At 49.3% G+C, this 16,218-nt stretch overlaps 1 protein-coding gene across 2 annotated transcripts; it reads left to right on the forward strand.

Annotated features, from left to right (window-relative positions):
• The first annotated feature begins 7,122 nt into the window (after positions 1 to 7,122).
• Positions 7,123 to 14,845, forward strand: CDK20 (cyclin dependent kinase 20). 2 transcript variants are annotated; one of them, XM_066368459.1, is made up of 8 exons: positions 7,123 to 7,423; positions 7,868 to 7,981; positions 9,844 to 10,032; positions 10,272 to 10,393; positions 10,557 to 10,619; positions 11,387 to 11,510; positions 11,928 to 12,083; positions 13,746 to 14,839. In XM_066368459.1, exons 1-8 carry the CDS (start codon positions 7,349 to 7,351, stop codon positions 13,941 to 13,943), a joined length of 1,041 nt encoding a protein of 346 aa, XP_066224556.1. In that variant the 5' UTR covers positions 7,123 to 7,348; the 3' UTR covers positions 13,944 to 14,839. The 2 variants fall into 2 exon arrangements, with proteins under 2 accessions (XP_066224556.1, XP_066224557.1); XM_066368460.1 differs by lacking the exons at positions 10,557 to 10,619; positions 11,387 to 11,510 and having other exon boundaries at positions 13,746 to 14,845.
• The last annotated feature ends 1,373 nt before the right edge of the window (positions 14,846 to 16,218 follow it).

Genomic DNA, 16,218 nt, shown 5'->3' on the forward strand with positions numbered 1-16,218 from the left:
TCAGTTATTTTAAGTGGGAGAAATTTGTTTGATATACGAGTTGACTGACTTACAAGCTCAGTTACAGAACTATTTAAACTCGTATCTCAAGGTACCACTCTACCTGCAAATTAGAAAATCACCATAGATTACCACAGGGCTAGAAAGGAGATGAGAAATCACTTCCCTTAAGCAGACTACAGCACAATGGCAGATCCAACATGTCAACCCGACCCTGAGTGTGGGTGCAGGCCTGCATCTCTGCACCACTCCCGACAAGCGACAAGTGGGACGGCAAGTCATGATTCACAAGGAGTCGCCTGGCTCTGGCACAAACATAACGTTCTATTCTACGTCACTAGAAACCTGGGGTCCGGAGATAAGGATATGAACAACTGAAGCAGATCCCTTCTTTCCCATTTTAATTTTGTTTTATTGGTTTCATTTTTAAAATTGCAGAGGAAAATATACCATACAAATGAAATCAAAACGAACAATAATCATGCATAGGTTGAAAAATGATGTAAAATTAGAGTAAAACATCTTCCCCTTTACCACAGCTGCCAGTATCTGTCCCTTCAATCGCAAACCCAGAGGTAACCATTTACATTGCTCTTCCAAAACTTTCTTGTGTTTCTACACATAAGATATTATTTATTTTTACAAAAAGGTATGGATGATAAATCTATTAGACTGTACAACATGTTCCCTTCTCTTGGACATCACCTCCTATCAGTACAGATGCAGCATACAATGGCTACAGGAATTCCGTTGTGTGGACTTACTTTGCTTTAGAGCACTTGCCTCCACTGATAACTGTGTATGTTTCTTTCCAATAGTTTGAAGCTACAGAAAATGTCCTTGCAGGGATTTATTTCTGTTGGCAAGATTCTAGCAGCGAGCTGCAGGGAACAGGGTGCTGGCCACAGCTTAGCAGGATTGTTACACACAGGCTGGCTGACCAGGAAGCCTACAGGGACAGCTCCTCCTGGGGAAGATTCACAAAGACAGACCAGACCAGGCATCCCCAGAGCAGAAGGGGGTCCCATTTACCAAGCACTCGGCAGTCAGGAAAGCGCTTGCCCTGTTTGAACCTGTCAGAGAAAGGATTGCAGCTGGGAAAGAACTGTAAACAGAAGTTCTACAGGACACTTCTCAGGAATTAAAAGAGAGTTTCATTCTGATATGATTTGTAAATCAGAGCACAGAGCCTTTGACATGAAGCAAAGACACGTCTCTGAGTTGGGAGACGTAAAGCAAGGATTATAAGGTGAGAGTTGCCCAGGGTTGCTGATTAAAGGGATGGGTTGCTAGGAAACAAGACCATAAACCTCCATCATTCATTTTCTGATCCGTGGGGGCAACTGCACTTTCAGTTGTGTTCTGGCTCAGTGGTTGTAAGATCAGAACAAAGTTAGTTTTGGTTGACATGGTCAGCAGGTTGAGTCACAGCATATGGCCAATGTTTGGAGTCATAAAACATGGGAGGGGGGATCTCAAAATAATGCAAATCAAAAGCTCAGTTTCCCTTGGATTCTACAAAATAAACTGGTTTTTTGGTGAAATGGACAATGTAGGGAGTGCTTTCTGTCAGGTAGACAGAGTCAGTGTTTAAACTGCAAATGGTCTAATCACTTGAGTAGGATCAGAGACCAAATTACAGAAAGGTCTAGATATTTGGTCACAAAATTATGATATTAGAATCCTTAGAACTTAAGTTGTTGGCCCTGGCTGGTTGGCTCAGCGGTAGAGCGTCGGCCTAGCGTGCGGAGGACCCAGGTTCGATTCCCGGCCAGGGCACATAGGAGAAGCGCCCATTTGCTTCTCCACCCCTCCGCCGCGCCTTCCTCTCTGTCTCTCTCTTCCCCTCCCACAGCCAAGGCTCCATTGGAGCAAAGATGGCCCGGGCGCTGGGGATGGCTCTGTGGCCTCTGCCCCAGGCACTAGAGTAGCTCTGTCACAACATGGCGACGCCCAGGATGGTTGCAACATGGCGACGCCCAGGATGGGCAGAGCATTGCCCCCTGGTGGGCAGAGCGTCGCCCCCTGGTGGGCGTGCCGGGTGGATCCCGGTCGGACGCATGCGGGAGTCTGACTGTCTCTCCCTGTTTCCAGCTTCAGAAAAAAAAAAAAAAAAGAAAAAAAAAAAAAAGAACTTAAGTTGTTGGAGAATGGACACATTTTCAGAGCAGAACAAGTAGCCCTGATGTGGCCAAACCTTAATACCACCTGGTTGTTTGCTAACCATCCAGCCTTGGGCAAGAGATCCACCTGCCCTCTCTTGCTGCCTTCTTTTAAACCTTGGGGTAGACAAAGAGCTCCTACAAAAAACAAAAAGGACAGGCACCATAAGGGGAACAATGATACATTTGACTTCATTAAAATTAAGAACTTCCATTGTTGTGCAGCTGTCAGCACCATCTAGAAGCAGAATTTTTCATCTTGCAAAACTGAGACTGTTTCCATTAAACACTAATTCCCAGTCTCTCTCCTGCCAGCCATTGGCACCCACTGTTCTACTTTCTGTTTTTATGGATCTGACTACTCTATAGACACCATGTAAGTGGAATCTTATAGTATTCATCCTTCTGTGACTAACTTATTTCACTGTTGTGACTTTGTTTAGTTAACGTGCGTTAAATGGAGTCCCAGCTCATAGAATGATGAGCTACAGTTTAACAAAAGGCCATAAAGGTACTGATATACTATAAAGAAGGTTATTACTCACAGGTTCTGGGAGGTCAAGGTAGGATTCAGGCAGAGAGAGCTACAGGATGTGGGATACATGCTTTTATTAGGGTTCATGGGTAAAGTGCTTTGGGATTCCCAGGCTAGAGCCAGATTGATCAATTCAAACCTAAAATAGCATGGTTTTGAGGCAGTGGCACAGTGGATAGAGTGTTGACTTGGTATTCTGAGGACCCAGGTTCGAAACCCCAAGGTCACCGGCTTGAGTGCAGGCTCATCCGGCTTGAGTGTGGGCTTGCCAGCTTGAGCGCGGAGTCGCAGGCTTGAGTATGGGATCATAGACATGACCCCATGGTTGCTAGCTTGAGTAAGGGGTCACTGGCTCGGCTGGAGCCTCCTGGTCAAGGCACATAAGAAAGCAATCAATGAACAACTAAGGTGCCACAACTGTAGGTTGATGCTTCTCATCTCTCTCCCTTCCTGTCTGTCTGTCTCTAGCAAAAAAAAAAAAAAGAAAGAAAAAAATAAAAAGAATTTTACAAGACTTAAGTCAAATCCATGCTCCAGCATTTATTAGGAAGCAAGTTGAATCCTTAAATATGTCATTATTTAACTTTTCTGAATCTAGCCATCTTCATATGTAATTCTCACATCACTGCTGGTAAAATTTTTCGTGCTTGTAATGACTTAAAGTGATGAATGTGTATTGAGGAGTTAAGGATTAATGGACAGTAGCAGCATGATGCTTTCATGAAACCACTGAAGCAGCCCTCTGAGGTACATTATAGGCATATGCCCACTTGAAGAGAAGGATATTTGCCATTGTCATGGCCTAAGCTGGTAAAAGCAGTTTGAGAATACCACTGAAGCTTGTTTTGTTTTATCCCCATTCTAAGCCTCTATGTGCTAATGCTGCAAGAGCAACTGCAGCCTTTTACAGGCTATCTGGAAAGATACACAAGATTTCATGGTGTGCTTACCTGGTGGAGGAGGGAGTGACGGTGTTTTGTGGATGGCACATGATAGACACTCAGAAGATTGTTGGTTTATTACCTGATGGAGGCCTGACCTGTGGTGGTGTAGTAGATAGAGTGTCAACCTGGATTGCTGAGATCTCTGATTCAAAGCCCTGGGCTTGCCTGGTCAAGGCACATATGGGATTTTTTTTTTTGAATAACAAAAGGCTTTCTTGAGGGCAGAGCATGCACCCTGAGGGACGAGGTTCCCTGGCCCCAAGGAAAGATGGAGGCCAGAGAAGTCACCCACGTATGGGATTTGATGCTTCCTGCTCCTCCCCCTCCTTCTCTCTTTCTCTCTATCCTATTTATAATGAATAAATAAAATCTTTAAAAGAAAAGAAAAGAAAATACTGAGCATCTGGGGAAGGGAGCCAGAAGATTAACTATCAGCTGATATTTTAAAACATTGGCTGATAATATATTTAATTCTCACAAAGGTTCCCTATGAGAGCTGTTGCCTCTTCCTTTATCTACAGAAACAGCAGGCACTAGGGTAGACATTCCTCTTCTTCACAAAGGGGAACTATAGAGCGGTCCTTCTCTACCTTTAACATGCATTTGAGTCAACTTCGGGCTTTATTAAATATGCAGATTCAATAAGGTTTGGGTGCTGCCAAGACTCTGCATTACAACAAGGGCCAAGAGGAGGACATGGCTACTGGTCTTCAGACACCATTTGAGTAACTAGACAGGAAGTTCATGTTATTTCTCATTTGTTTTCCCCACCCCATCCAAGCCTCTGGGTTTGAACATTGTCTGAGCGAGTGAATATACATAATAACATAGGGTTCCACAACGTTCCCATGATTAGATGAGACCGACCAGTTCCTGAGAGAGAACTCACTGCTGAGTCCTGTTCAGTGTGTTCCACACAATACTTCACTAAATTCTCACAGCAGTTGGGTAAGACAGATTGCATTCATCCATATAGGAACTAAGGCATAAAGGGACTCCATTGCTATATTCACATAATAAATACAAGGAGGCAAAGGAGGAAAACAATACAAAGTAAGCAAAAATAGTGTCCAGAAATGAGCAGTCCATTGACATTACTACTGCAGGACGAGAAAGTGTTGGATGAATCTTAGTTTCTCACTTGGAATCAGTTTGTCAGTGGAGCCAGAGAGGAACAGAAAAGCAGAGACAGTGGACATGTGTAGCTGGTGTTTCCATATTTAATCCTCTGCTCTTACTTCTGTGTGGGGATTCAAATTTGCATCAGGTCAGGGTCTGAGGTTCATTATTTACTCATATTCCTTCACATTCACACAGACCACTCTGTCAAGAAAAAGCCACTGGACACATGGTGGCTACAGAAAGGAACCTGCCTGTTGAAAACCTCTCCCCGCTGTTAGGTGACAACTGAGCTTACTGAGCAGACAGCTCAGGGTCCATATATCATAAAGAAATCAGTCACGACTCAATTAGGTCAGAAAATATACTAAACAAACAACAGCAAAAAGCAACAACAACAATCCTGGAGAGGGAAGATAATCTGATTTCCAGGGTTGCCAAAATATATTGCGGTTATTACCTGACCTCTGCTATCAGAAAACAGTCTCTGTACAGACATTGAGGATGTCTTCTGAAATTATTAAAAGAGTGGAATTTCTGAGCTAGAAAATATTTACTTTTCTTAAGAATTAATAAATTATATGGTTCAAAATCCAAAGAATACAAGGTGGGCCAGTGAAAAGTCTGCCTCTTATCCTGTTTTGAATCCTCCTCGTCCTTCCTCCACCAGGTAACCACACCATGAAATCTTATGTATTTTCCCAGATAGCTTGTAATGTATGAACAAGTGTTATTTTTTGTATTCTTTTGTTTATATTCTATTGTCCTCTTACATAGCTAGTGGCACTCTGTGTGCTGCTCTGTACCTTGCCTTTTTAACAACATATTTTAGAAATCTTCCCATTACTATACTCAAAAAGTTTCCACATTTTTTTCCTCATTCATTTTTTTTCTTTTTTTTTATTGTGACAGAGACAGAGAGAGGCAGAGAGAGGATCAGACAAAGTGGAAGGGAGAGATAAGAAGCAACAATTCCTTGTTGCGGCTCCTCAGTTTCTCAGTGATTACTTTCTCATATGTGCCCTGGCTGGGGGGCTACAGCCGACGGAGTGACCCCCTGCTCAAGCCAGTAACCTTGGGCTCAAGCTGGTGAGCCTTGCTCAAACCAGAGGAGCCCACACTCAAACTGGCGACATCAGGGTCTTGAACCTGGGTCCTCTGCATCCCAGTCCAATGCTCCATCCATTGCGCCACCACCTGGTCAGGCTCCTCATTCATTTTTAATGCTGCCTAATATTTCATTTGATAGGTATGCCACAATTTTTATTTATTTATTTATTTATTTTACAGAGAGAGAGAGAGAGATAGACAGGGACAGAGAGATGAGAAGCATCAATCATTAGTTTTTCGTTGGGCATTGCGACACCTTAGTTGTTCATTGATTGCTTTCTCATATGTGCCTTGACCACGGGCCTTCAGCAGACCGAGTAACCCCTTGCTCGAACCAGTGACCTTGGGTCCAAGCTGGTGAGCTTTTGCTCAAACCAGATGAGCCCGCGCTCAAGCTGGAGACCTCGGGGTCTTGAACCTGGGTCCTTCTGCATCCCAGTCCAACGCTCTATCCACTGCGCCACCGCCTGGTCAGACGGGTATGCCACAATTTAGTCAGTCTCCTATTGATGGATATTTGTGGTGTTTCCAATATTTTGCTATTCAAACAACGTTTCATTTGATAATTTTGCAATGCCATTACACACGTGTGCTATATGTCCTTGGGGTAATTTCTGGAAAAGGGCTTGCTGAGGGTAAGGGGATTGTATTCCCACCAGCTGCTAAATCTGGAATCTTTAGCCATCCAATAAGCGAAAAGTTGTACACTGTTTTGCATATATCTTGTGTGTGAGATTGAGCATCTTTTCAGACGATAAAGAGCTACTTATTTTTTAAAATTTATTCATTGATTTGAAAGTGAAAGGGAAAGAGAGACAGAAACATCGATCTGTTCCTGTGTGTGCCCTGCCAGGGGTCGAATAGGTAACTTCCATCGGGATGATGCTCGAACCAATCGAGCTATGGGGATTGGTCCAGAAGCTACTGCTGTTTTTTGTCAATATCCTTTGATAATATGCGTTTCTTAAAATCACTCAATCCGCAAATTCTTCCAAACGTTTCCTTATGAGAAGTCCTTAGACATAGGCTTCCTGAGTCTGAGTTTGCACTTTCTAAAAGTTACCTCTATATTTTGTCGTCAATTGACTATCCTTGCACTACTCAATCCCGGCCCGTCTGTCGCTTTGTCCTCGCTCACCCGCCTCCAGGTCACGCCCCCACCGCGCGTCCCAGTCCCTAGCTCCGGCCACGCCCCAGGCCACGCCCTCCGCCGCGCAGCCACGCCCAGCCACCCCGGCGTGCCTAGCGTGTCTCAGTACGTGACGCCGGGACAGTTCAGAGAAATGGGACGGTGTCGTGTCCGCTCACGGGTGCCTTCCGCCAAATGAGTCGACCTGCGGCGTGCAGGCGAGGGCCTACGGGAAGGCACAGACGAGGCCTGCGCGTCGCCCCCAGCTGCCCCCGGCCCCCGGCCCACGACGCTAGGAGGCTGCCCGGTTGCTAGGTAGCCGCGTCCGGGAGCGGGCGGAGCACGGGCTATGGACCAGTACTGCATCCTGGGCCGCATCGGGGAGGGCGCTCACGGCATCGTCTTCAAGGCCAAGCACGTGGAGGTGAGCGGGCGGCGGGGGCCACCAGGGCCTTGCCCCTTGGGGGTTCCATTCATTTCTGCTTGTGAGAGGTACCCGGTTTCCGGACTGAGGTTTGGGCCATTGCGCCGCCCCGCCCCCGTCTCCCTTCCTTTCCTGGTGTGTGCTCATTACTTGAACCCCTTTAAGGGGCGAGGGTGGGCGTCCAAGTTGTGGCCAGTTGCCCATGGCCACAGTTGCAGTACTCATCACGCGAGTGTCCCCTAGTTGCGTGCAGGGGCTGCTTCTGAGCTGTTTGCACAGCCCTGCGACTTCTGGATCCCAGGCTGGCGGAGATTTCCCTCAGGATGGGGTGGGGCGCTTTCCATCCCCACGAAAGCCTCAGACCTCTGCGTGCTACCAGAGGGCGCGTTTCTGTCCTTTCACCCACCTTTCCCGGCTGGCAGTGTCTGCATTCTGTCTGCACAGACTGGAGAGATCGTTGCCCTCAAGAAGGTGGCCCTGCGGCGGCTGGAGGATGGCATCCCCAACCAGGCCCTGCGGGAGATCAAGGCCCTGCAGGAGATCGAGGACAATCAGTATGTGAGTGAGGCTAAGGGTTCTGAGGCTCCCGCCTCACCCCTCTCCACTCTACTTCCACTCTAGGGGGCACACACCCACTCTGCTCTCATGTTTTTCCCCACTCCTCATTTACTCCTTTTATTGTCTATTTATTCACTAGTATTCACTCAATTATTTCATTCCCCTCTCATTCACTCTCTTGTTCACTCACTTATTTCTTTCTACTCATTCATTCATTCATTCATAAACTTATGCCTTATTTCTCAAAATGTTTAGTGATTTCTAATGGAAATGATAACTGCCACCTATTGCACTCCTGTTTGTTCTGTAGGGTGGGTTAACTGCTTTACCTACATTATCCTGAGTTTTCTCTGTTACTTTCCGAGGGAAGTTTCAGGATTTCCCTCTCTGCAACCAGGGGTGCAGGCTCAGCCACCAGCTCAGGGGTGCTCAGCTAGTCTGTGGAGGTTTTGGCCCAGGTCTCTGGTGAGGAATCTGGACATTTTAACCTTGGGCCTCCTCTAGGCCCTACCCTGTGCTGGGCACTGGCAACACAGAAAGAAACTAGCCCTCACCTGGCTCTTGGGAAGTGAAGTGTGGTAGGGAGATAGACAGAAGCTACAGGGCCCAGCTGGTATGGTTTGTGCTGTGACAGGATGGGAGGGGCTGTGGGCACATAGAGAGGGACACTTTATACCCCTCATTCTCTTCGTGGCTCTCTCTCTCTGTCCATGTCAGGAGTAGAGAATGTTTCTACTTTCTGGAAAGTGACAAAGGTGGGTGATACTCTGACTTGTTCCTTAATCTCTGGAGATATCCATGATATATTGGGTGACAAAGACGTTAAAATGGTTTCATCCTGGTTTTGTATGAAAATTTATATGTGTGTATGTAAACATGTGTCTTTGTGTGCTATCTGTTGTAAAGTGTGGGAGAATGTACTCTTAGGTTGACTATAGGTGGTAGGATTTTTCTTTTGTTGATTCTTTTTTTTTGTGGCAGAGACAGAGAGTCAGAGAGGGACAGATAGGGACAGACAGGAAGGGAGAAAGATGAGAAACATCAATTCTTCGTTGCGGCTCCTTAGTTGTTCATTGATTGATTTCCCATATGTGCCTTAACCGGGGGACTAAAGCAGACTGAGAGACCCCTTGCTCGAGCCAGCGACCTTGGGTCCAAGCTGGTGAGCCTTGCTCAAACCAGATGAGCCCGCGCTCAAGCTGGTGACCTCAAGGTCTCAAGCCTGGGTCTTTCCGCATCCCAGTCCGATGCTCTTCCCACTGTGCCACCACCTGGTCAGGCTGTTGTTCTTTTTTAAACACTTTTGTGTATTATCTGAATATATGGGTGTGTTTTGGTCTGTACATAACTTTTGATGAAAGTAAAAGGGCTTGCTGACAGTGTGTGTGTGGCAGCAGTGGAGGAGGTGACAAGGTCCTGCAGCCTGTGAATCTGCAGTCCTGAGGTTCTGATTTTAAAACACTCCAGACTTCACCCTAGTCCAGGCCACTGTCACTTTTCAGCCAGCAGGACAACTACAGCAGCTTCCCCACTGTTTCCTTCCCCACCGTCAAAAAATGCAGTTGAAGTTGTCCATTCCTGTGGCGTGTCCTTGCATTGAGAGCACTGTCACCGTCTGCTCCCACCCACCTCCGGCCTCTCTTTTCATTCATTTTCTCTGAGTGTGGGTGGAGTGCTAGAGTAGAGACCTGTCTCTCCTCAGGGAGGGGAGCAATAAGAGGGCACCCAGTTCCTTGGTTCTGAGCTCAGATCTCGTGTCACCTCCTTTGCCTGCCTTGTCCTCTGCCGGAACAAGGGCTGGGGGTCCCAGAGAGAGCCTGAGCCTTGTGAGTCGAGTGGTTGACAGTATATCCTGCCTGCAGGTGGTGCAGCTGAAAGCCGTATTCCCACACGGGGCGGGCTTTGTGCTGGCCTTCGAGTTCATGCTGTCGGATCTGGCCGAGGTGGTGCGCCACACCCAGAGGCCGCTTGCCCAGGCACAGGTCAAGAGCTACCTGCAGATGCTACTTAAAGGTGTCTCCTTCTGCCATGCCAATAACATCGTGCATCGGGTCAGTCCCAGCCCAGGCTGGGGTGGGGCCTGAGGGCCAGCTGGGCTGGGGGTGGGCTAGCCCTTGAAGACATGGCCAGATTGGGGGGGGGGAGACAAAGGGAGTGGCCTGTGGGTAATCTGCCCGGGATGTCGTCCTGCAGGGGATGGAGACCTGGGCTGACCCAGGTGCTTAGCTTGCCAGGCCCCCAGTACCCTCTGTGGGCGTTGAAGGCATGACGCTTCCTTTGGTGCTCTCAGGACCTGAAACCAGCCAACCTGCTCATCAGTGCCTCAGGCCAGCTCAAGATAGCCGACTTTGGCCTGGCCCGGGTCTTTTCCCCAGATGACAGCCGTCTCTACACGCACCAGGTGGCCACCAGGTAGGGAGGGCCGGTTCCCAGGCAGGACCCTGCAGTGGAAAGGATGCTACTGGCCCTCTCCAGACATTGCTCACGATGCTGGTATGGGAGCCACGGTGACGTTCTGGGACAGCCTCCTGTCAGACTGGTAACTTGACTGTGACCACCTGCCCTCCTCCCACAGATGGTACCGAGCCCCTGAGCTTCTGTATGGTGCCCGCCAGTATGACCAAGGGGTCGACCTGTGGTAAGACCTGTGTGTTGGGCAAAGGGCTGATGTGGGTTGTGGAGTCACCTTTTCCTCCTAAGCATTGGGGTTTCTAAGCTGTTTGGGGGTGTTTTCTGCTGTTACTCTAGGTTGCCTTGGAGTGTTTTCCCCAGTTAAGGTACCTCTGAGGAATTTGGGATCAGTGTTCTCTATCACATTTTTGAGCTGGGTGGGGATTGGTGGGATTGGAGTGGTTGTCCCAGTGGGATGCTTCTGGGTGGAGGTGGGGGAGGTGGTCTGAGGCGGGAGCGTCCAGCTGCTATCCAGCAGATTATAACACAGGGTGCAATGTCCCTGAGCTATCCAGAAACCTGGGTCCTTGGATATAAAGGCTTTGAGGCTTTATTTGGGGGAGGATAGTTTGTACATGCCTAAGAATTTAAGATCTGGGGGCTGTTGCGGGGGTCTGCCCCAGAATGTGAGGAGTTGGCTCTGCGTCCCAGAGTGGGAGACTGAGCAGGGTCAGGACTGTTGAGTGGCGGTGTGTTCCAGAGTCGAGACTGAGAGATGCTTGGAAAGGGGGATATGCTCTGTGTTCTAGGCTTGAGGTTTTTGATTGTTTGGGGGGGGGGTCTGTATTCTTGCCTGTGAACCCTCAAGGCTACTTTGTGGGTGCATAGATCCCAGTGTGAGCGGTAGGTGCTGGTATGAGTAGACCTGTGTGCATGGTGTGAGGCTTTGGAGCTGGTGTGGGGAGATCAGTGTCCACGGTGTGAGTCTGAGCTGTTTGGCTTCTATATCTGCAGGGCTGTGGGCTGCATCCTGGCGGAGCTGTTGAATGGATCTCCGCTTTTCCCTGGGGTGAATGACATCGAACAGCTTTGCTGTGTACTTCGCATCTTGGGCACTCCTAGCCCTCAAGTCTGGCCGGTTTGCAGGGGCCCTCGGTGGGGAGGGGTAGGAGAGGTATCCTCTGTTCCCTCCCACTGCTGGTGATCCCTGTGTCTTGTACTTTCTCTCTTGTGGTGTCCATGCCTCCCTGGAATCCCAGACCACTGTCCTTCCCTGCCATGCTGGAGGCAGAAAGGCCAGGTTCTGTCCACTGTCCCTTCCTGTCTGCCCCCAGCACACTGCGGGTGTCACCAGGCTGGGGATGGAGCCGGTGCCTGGGAGGGTGGGGGCCTGAGGACTGAGTGAGTGTGTGAAGACATGAGTGGTGGGTTGAGAATGGGCACTTGGATAGGGCAGCAGACTGTGAATCTGAGCAGATGGGCAACAGGGAGTGAGAGCCAACAACCGAGGGAGCTGGAGGGCAGTGCTGGCCCTCAGGCACCCCCTTCTCCTCAGGAGGTCACAGAGCTGCCTGACTACAACAAGATCTCCTTCAAGGAGCAGGCGCCCGTGCCCCTGGGAGAGGTGCTGCCGGATGCCTCTCCCCAGGCCTTGGACCTGCTGGGGCAGTTCCTCCTCTACCCTCCACGCCAGCGCATTGCAGCCTCTCAGGTAGGGTGAGCCCCATCACCCTGATCCTCCTCATTCATGCTCCTGTGACCCAGAAGGTCAAGGTCCCCTTAAAACAGCGCGTTTTAAGGTTTCAACCTTTTTACACTTGGGGACTGGTGAGGATAGGAGAATTAGTTCAGGGACTGCTAAGGCAGAAATCACCCTGAGCATAAGTGAATTTGACTAAGACCATTGGGTCTATAATCTCCATACAATGTCAGGGTGGTTAACTCATTATGAACTGGCATGAAATTTATGGTGGACCAGTCTGCGGAAGGCAGTTGAAAAACAGGGCCTTAGAACATGTGATGGGGGTTTGGAGCCACTCTGCCTCTCCTGAGCAAACCCCAGAGGGGCTGGGGGTGGGAAGGGTGGCCTGTTAGAAGAGCGTGCCTACCTCACATGAGAGCACACTTCCAGTGACTGGTGACTCCCTTCTTCATTTCTTCATTCCTTCAGCAAGTGTTTACTCAGCATTGGCATATGCCAGGCACTGCTCTGGGCCCTGGCCTAGAGCGAACAAGCGGTCATGGCCCTGTCCTTGTGAGGTCCCTACCTTGTGGTGAGGCAGGGCATCCAGGCTGTGGGAGTTGGAGGATTCCTGGAGGAGGACAGGTTTAGTCATGGGAGGTGCTTTCCCAAGAGAGATGCTGAACAGAGGCCTAGAGAGGAGGGGATCTAGGAGGATGGGCTGTGACAAGGAGGCAGGGAGAAAGGGAGGACCATGGGCTGGGCTCGTGGTGTCAGGGTCTCGGCAAGGAGGCAGGGAAGGAAGGGAGGACCATGGGCTGGGCTCGTGGTGTCAGGGTCTCGGCAAGGAGGCAGGGAAGGAAGGGAGGACCATGGGCTGGGCTCGTGGTGTCAGGGTCTCGGCAAGGAGGCAGGGAAGGAAGGGAGGACCATGGGCTGGGCTTGTGGTGTCAGGGTCTCGGTCGGGTGTGCCACTCTCCCCTCCCCATCCTTGGCACTAGCAGTATGTGTTCATGCACCTGGTGAGCGCCATGTCTGCAGTGCCTTCAAAGCATACTGAGACCAACTTACCACTTCTCAGCCCTGCTTTTGCCACCAGTCTAAGGCACCGCCCACATTGCCTCCTGGAGGCTTGTCCTCCTGCCCACTCAGGGTCTGCTCCCACCTGGCAGAGAGCGTGACCTTGTCCAGACAGGCCAGCACACCCTCTGCAGGGCCCTCCTGTCACTCCCTCAGAGGAGAAGCCTAGGTTCTTGTAGTCCACAAGTGTCACACACTCAGGGCTGTCACCTATGACCCTGCCTGTTCCTATTCCCCTCAGTCACCCCCCATGGCCCCAGGGCTCCCTTCATGTCCTGGCGTCTGTGCGCTTCTGTCCCTCGGTCTTGCTTGCTTGATTCTCCTGTCTGCTCAAATGCTTCCTCAGGGGGCCTCCTCTCACCACTTCAGGCCTGCAGCCTCTTAGTCTGATGCACTTTCTTACTGTTTATTTACTGTCCCCCACCTCTGGCTACTGGAAGGGTCTGTGCACCGCTGCACCCCCAGCCTCTGGAGCAGTGCTCAGTCAGCTGAGTGGATACACAGATGAAGGAATGAGCCTCCGCCGGGCAACCCTCGGTCTCCCCTCAGGGAAGCGAGCTGAGGCTGGGACGGGGAGATGATTGGTTTCTTTATGCTGTTTGCCACCCCCAGGCCCTCCTGCACCAATACTTCTTCACAGCTCCCCTGCCTGCCCACCCTTCGGAGCTGCCAATTCCCCAGCGCCCAGGGGGACTGGCCCCCAAGGCCCACCCAGGGCCCCCCAGCGTCCATGACTTCCATGTGGACCGGCCCCTCGAGGAGTTGCTGTTGAACCCGGAGCTGATTTGGCCCTTCATCCCTAAGGGCTGAGATGCTGCGCCAGGCCCACTCTGGCCTTTTGTTCCTCTGCTCCAGCCTTACGCAACCTCCCATGGCCGCACTGCAGCCACACTGCAGCCGCACTGCAGCCGCACTGGACTCACTCCGTACCTGGTCCTAACTCAGCCAGGCGATGAGGACGTCCAAGCCCAGAAGGAGACCTGTGGCTGCGCCCTCCACCTTCCATCTGTGTGCTGCCGACTTACCTATCAGAAAGAGACAGGGAGCCCACTTCTGTGCCCATCGTGGTGCTGCTGCTCCAGGCGCTGCCCGTCTGGGCAGGGACAGTCGTGGTAGAGCCACCTGTGGGAGCACAGAGCAAGATGTGCTCAATTCCAAAGCCCACATGGGAAGGGAGGTTTGGTTTGCTTTTCTTCTCAGAGATATTAAACACCAGTTTTGAGATTTATTATAAAAAACTCCAAGTTGTTCTGCCTGGTGTCTACCCCTCTTCTAATCCTATCAAGGAAGTGGCTGAGGTGGCATTATTTCCTGGTCCTCACTTCTTTGTGGTCACTGAGAAAGCAGCCCCAACCATGACTACACTAGTCTTGAGGGCTTCTTAGGGGTTTCATATAACAGAGCTCCTCATTTGGACAGGAAGTGGCAAAAGTTAAGGCTCAGGGATGGCTCAGGTTGTGGATCAAACCCCTTAATCTGGTGTTCAGACATCTCCACCCTTCAGAGAAGGGTGAGCCAGGAATGTGCTATCTTCCTACTTAGAGATACTGAACAAATAAGGAGACAGGCATTCCTGAAACTCATTTATTAATTCAGTAAATCCCAATACAATTCCATCTTGCTCTAGTTTTTCTTATTTAAATTGATAAGACAATTGTAAAAAATATACACAGAGATGAAAGGGTTGACAGGAGGCAGAAACGAGAAGAAAGATGATGAAAGGACTTAGCCTGTTAGATACCAAGACTTATCCTAAGGCTGTAATAATTGAGACACTGCTTTTAGAGGAAACGCAAAACACAGTAAACTCTGGTTATTTTTAGGGGAAAGTCTGACCATCTCTTTCTTTAAAGATGTTTTTTGGGATCTGGCCTTTACCTGTTTCTCTAGCCACATGTATAGACTCTGAGTACTAATCTAGCTCATTTCTGGGAGCTCTCATCTCCACATAAATGGGAGCTTGTACCCACACCTTTGACCATTGACTCACAACCAAACCCACTCACAGAAGACCCTAAACCTTAACTTACCATGACCTTGACCTTCACTCAGACCTGAACCTGACCCTTACTCATCACCTCGACCCTGACATACACACTCAACTTCACTCAATTCTTTGTCATACCCTGACCCACCCATACCTGACCTTGATCTTGGCAGAACCTTACCTTCACCATACTCAGACTCCACTTGACCTAGAACTTAACCTTGTCCGTGAACTTGGTTATCACTTTCACCTTAACACTGACCCTCTAGTTGACAGTTATACTTTGATTTTCATCATGATTCTGATGGTGTCCATTAACATGGCTGTCATACTTATCCTGACCTTGACTTACCCTTGACAATGACAATTTGTCACACTGGTCATGACTCAGAACACTATCATGAATCAGACTCTCACTACCTTAAATCTAATTACGACCCTCAATTTCACTCTACGCCTAGACCAGTGGTCGGCAAACTCATTAATTAACAGAGCCAAATATCAACGGTATAACGATTGAAATTTCTTTTGAGAGCCAAATTTTTAAAACTTAAACTATACAGGTAGGTACATTCCTTATCGATGTAGCGCCTGCACGTGGTATTTTGTGGAAGAGCCACAGTCAAGGGGCCAAAGAGCTGCATGTGGCTCATGAGCCACAGTTTGCCAAACAGGGGCCTAGACTGAATCTTCAGTTTAACAAGGACCATCATACTGGCTCACCCTAACCCTGGTCTAGAGCCTGACTTTGAACCACACAACACATTCAAGCTGAAACTAGTCTGTACTCTAAGCATTACAATGACCCTGATCCTGACTCTGACCTTGACCTGACCTCAGTTTCACCCTAGTCTTGATCCTCATCCTAACATTGACCTTCAAGCAGAACTTGGACTCACACTTGGCTCTTTTATTGACACCCTAACCCCATTATGACCTTGAACCTTGATCCTGAAATCAAATTTGACACTGACATTGACTATTATTAGGGTGACCCTCATCATCAGCCTGGTCAGTGCTCACATCTTGACCTTTCCTTGGCCTTGAACCTGATTGGACTATAACTCTGATCCTTTGTGGTAGGTATTCCTAATGGGC

Source organism: Saccopteryx leptura, chromosome 2, assembly GCF_036850995.1.
Source record: "Saccopteryx leptura isolate mSacLep1 chromosome 2, mSacLep1_pri_phased_curated, whole genome shotgun sequence".
NCBI classification, from domain to species: domain Eukaryota; kingdom Metazoa; phylum Chordata; class Mammalia; order Chiroptera; family Emballonuridae; genus Saccopteryx; species Saccopteryx leptura.

What these genes read in the sequence shown, in the direction of transcription:
- CDK20 (XM_066368459.1), top strand. Translation starts at nt 7,349, where the DNA reads ATGGACCAGTACTGCATCCTGGGCCGCATCGGGGAGGGCGCTCACGGC. An exon ending in CCAATAACATCGTGCATCGG is followed by an intron (nt 10,033 to 10,271) that starts GTCAGTCCCAGC and finishes TGGTGCTCTCAG; the next exon opens with GACCTGAAACCAGCCAACCT. An exon ending in AGCGCATTGCAGCCTCTCAG is followed by an intron (nt 12,084 to 13,745) that starts GTAGGGTGAGCC and finishes TGCCACCCCCAG; the next exon opens with GCCCTCCTGCACCAATACTT.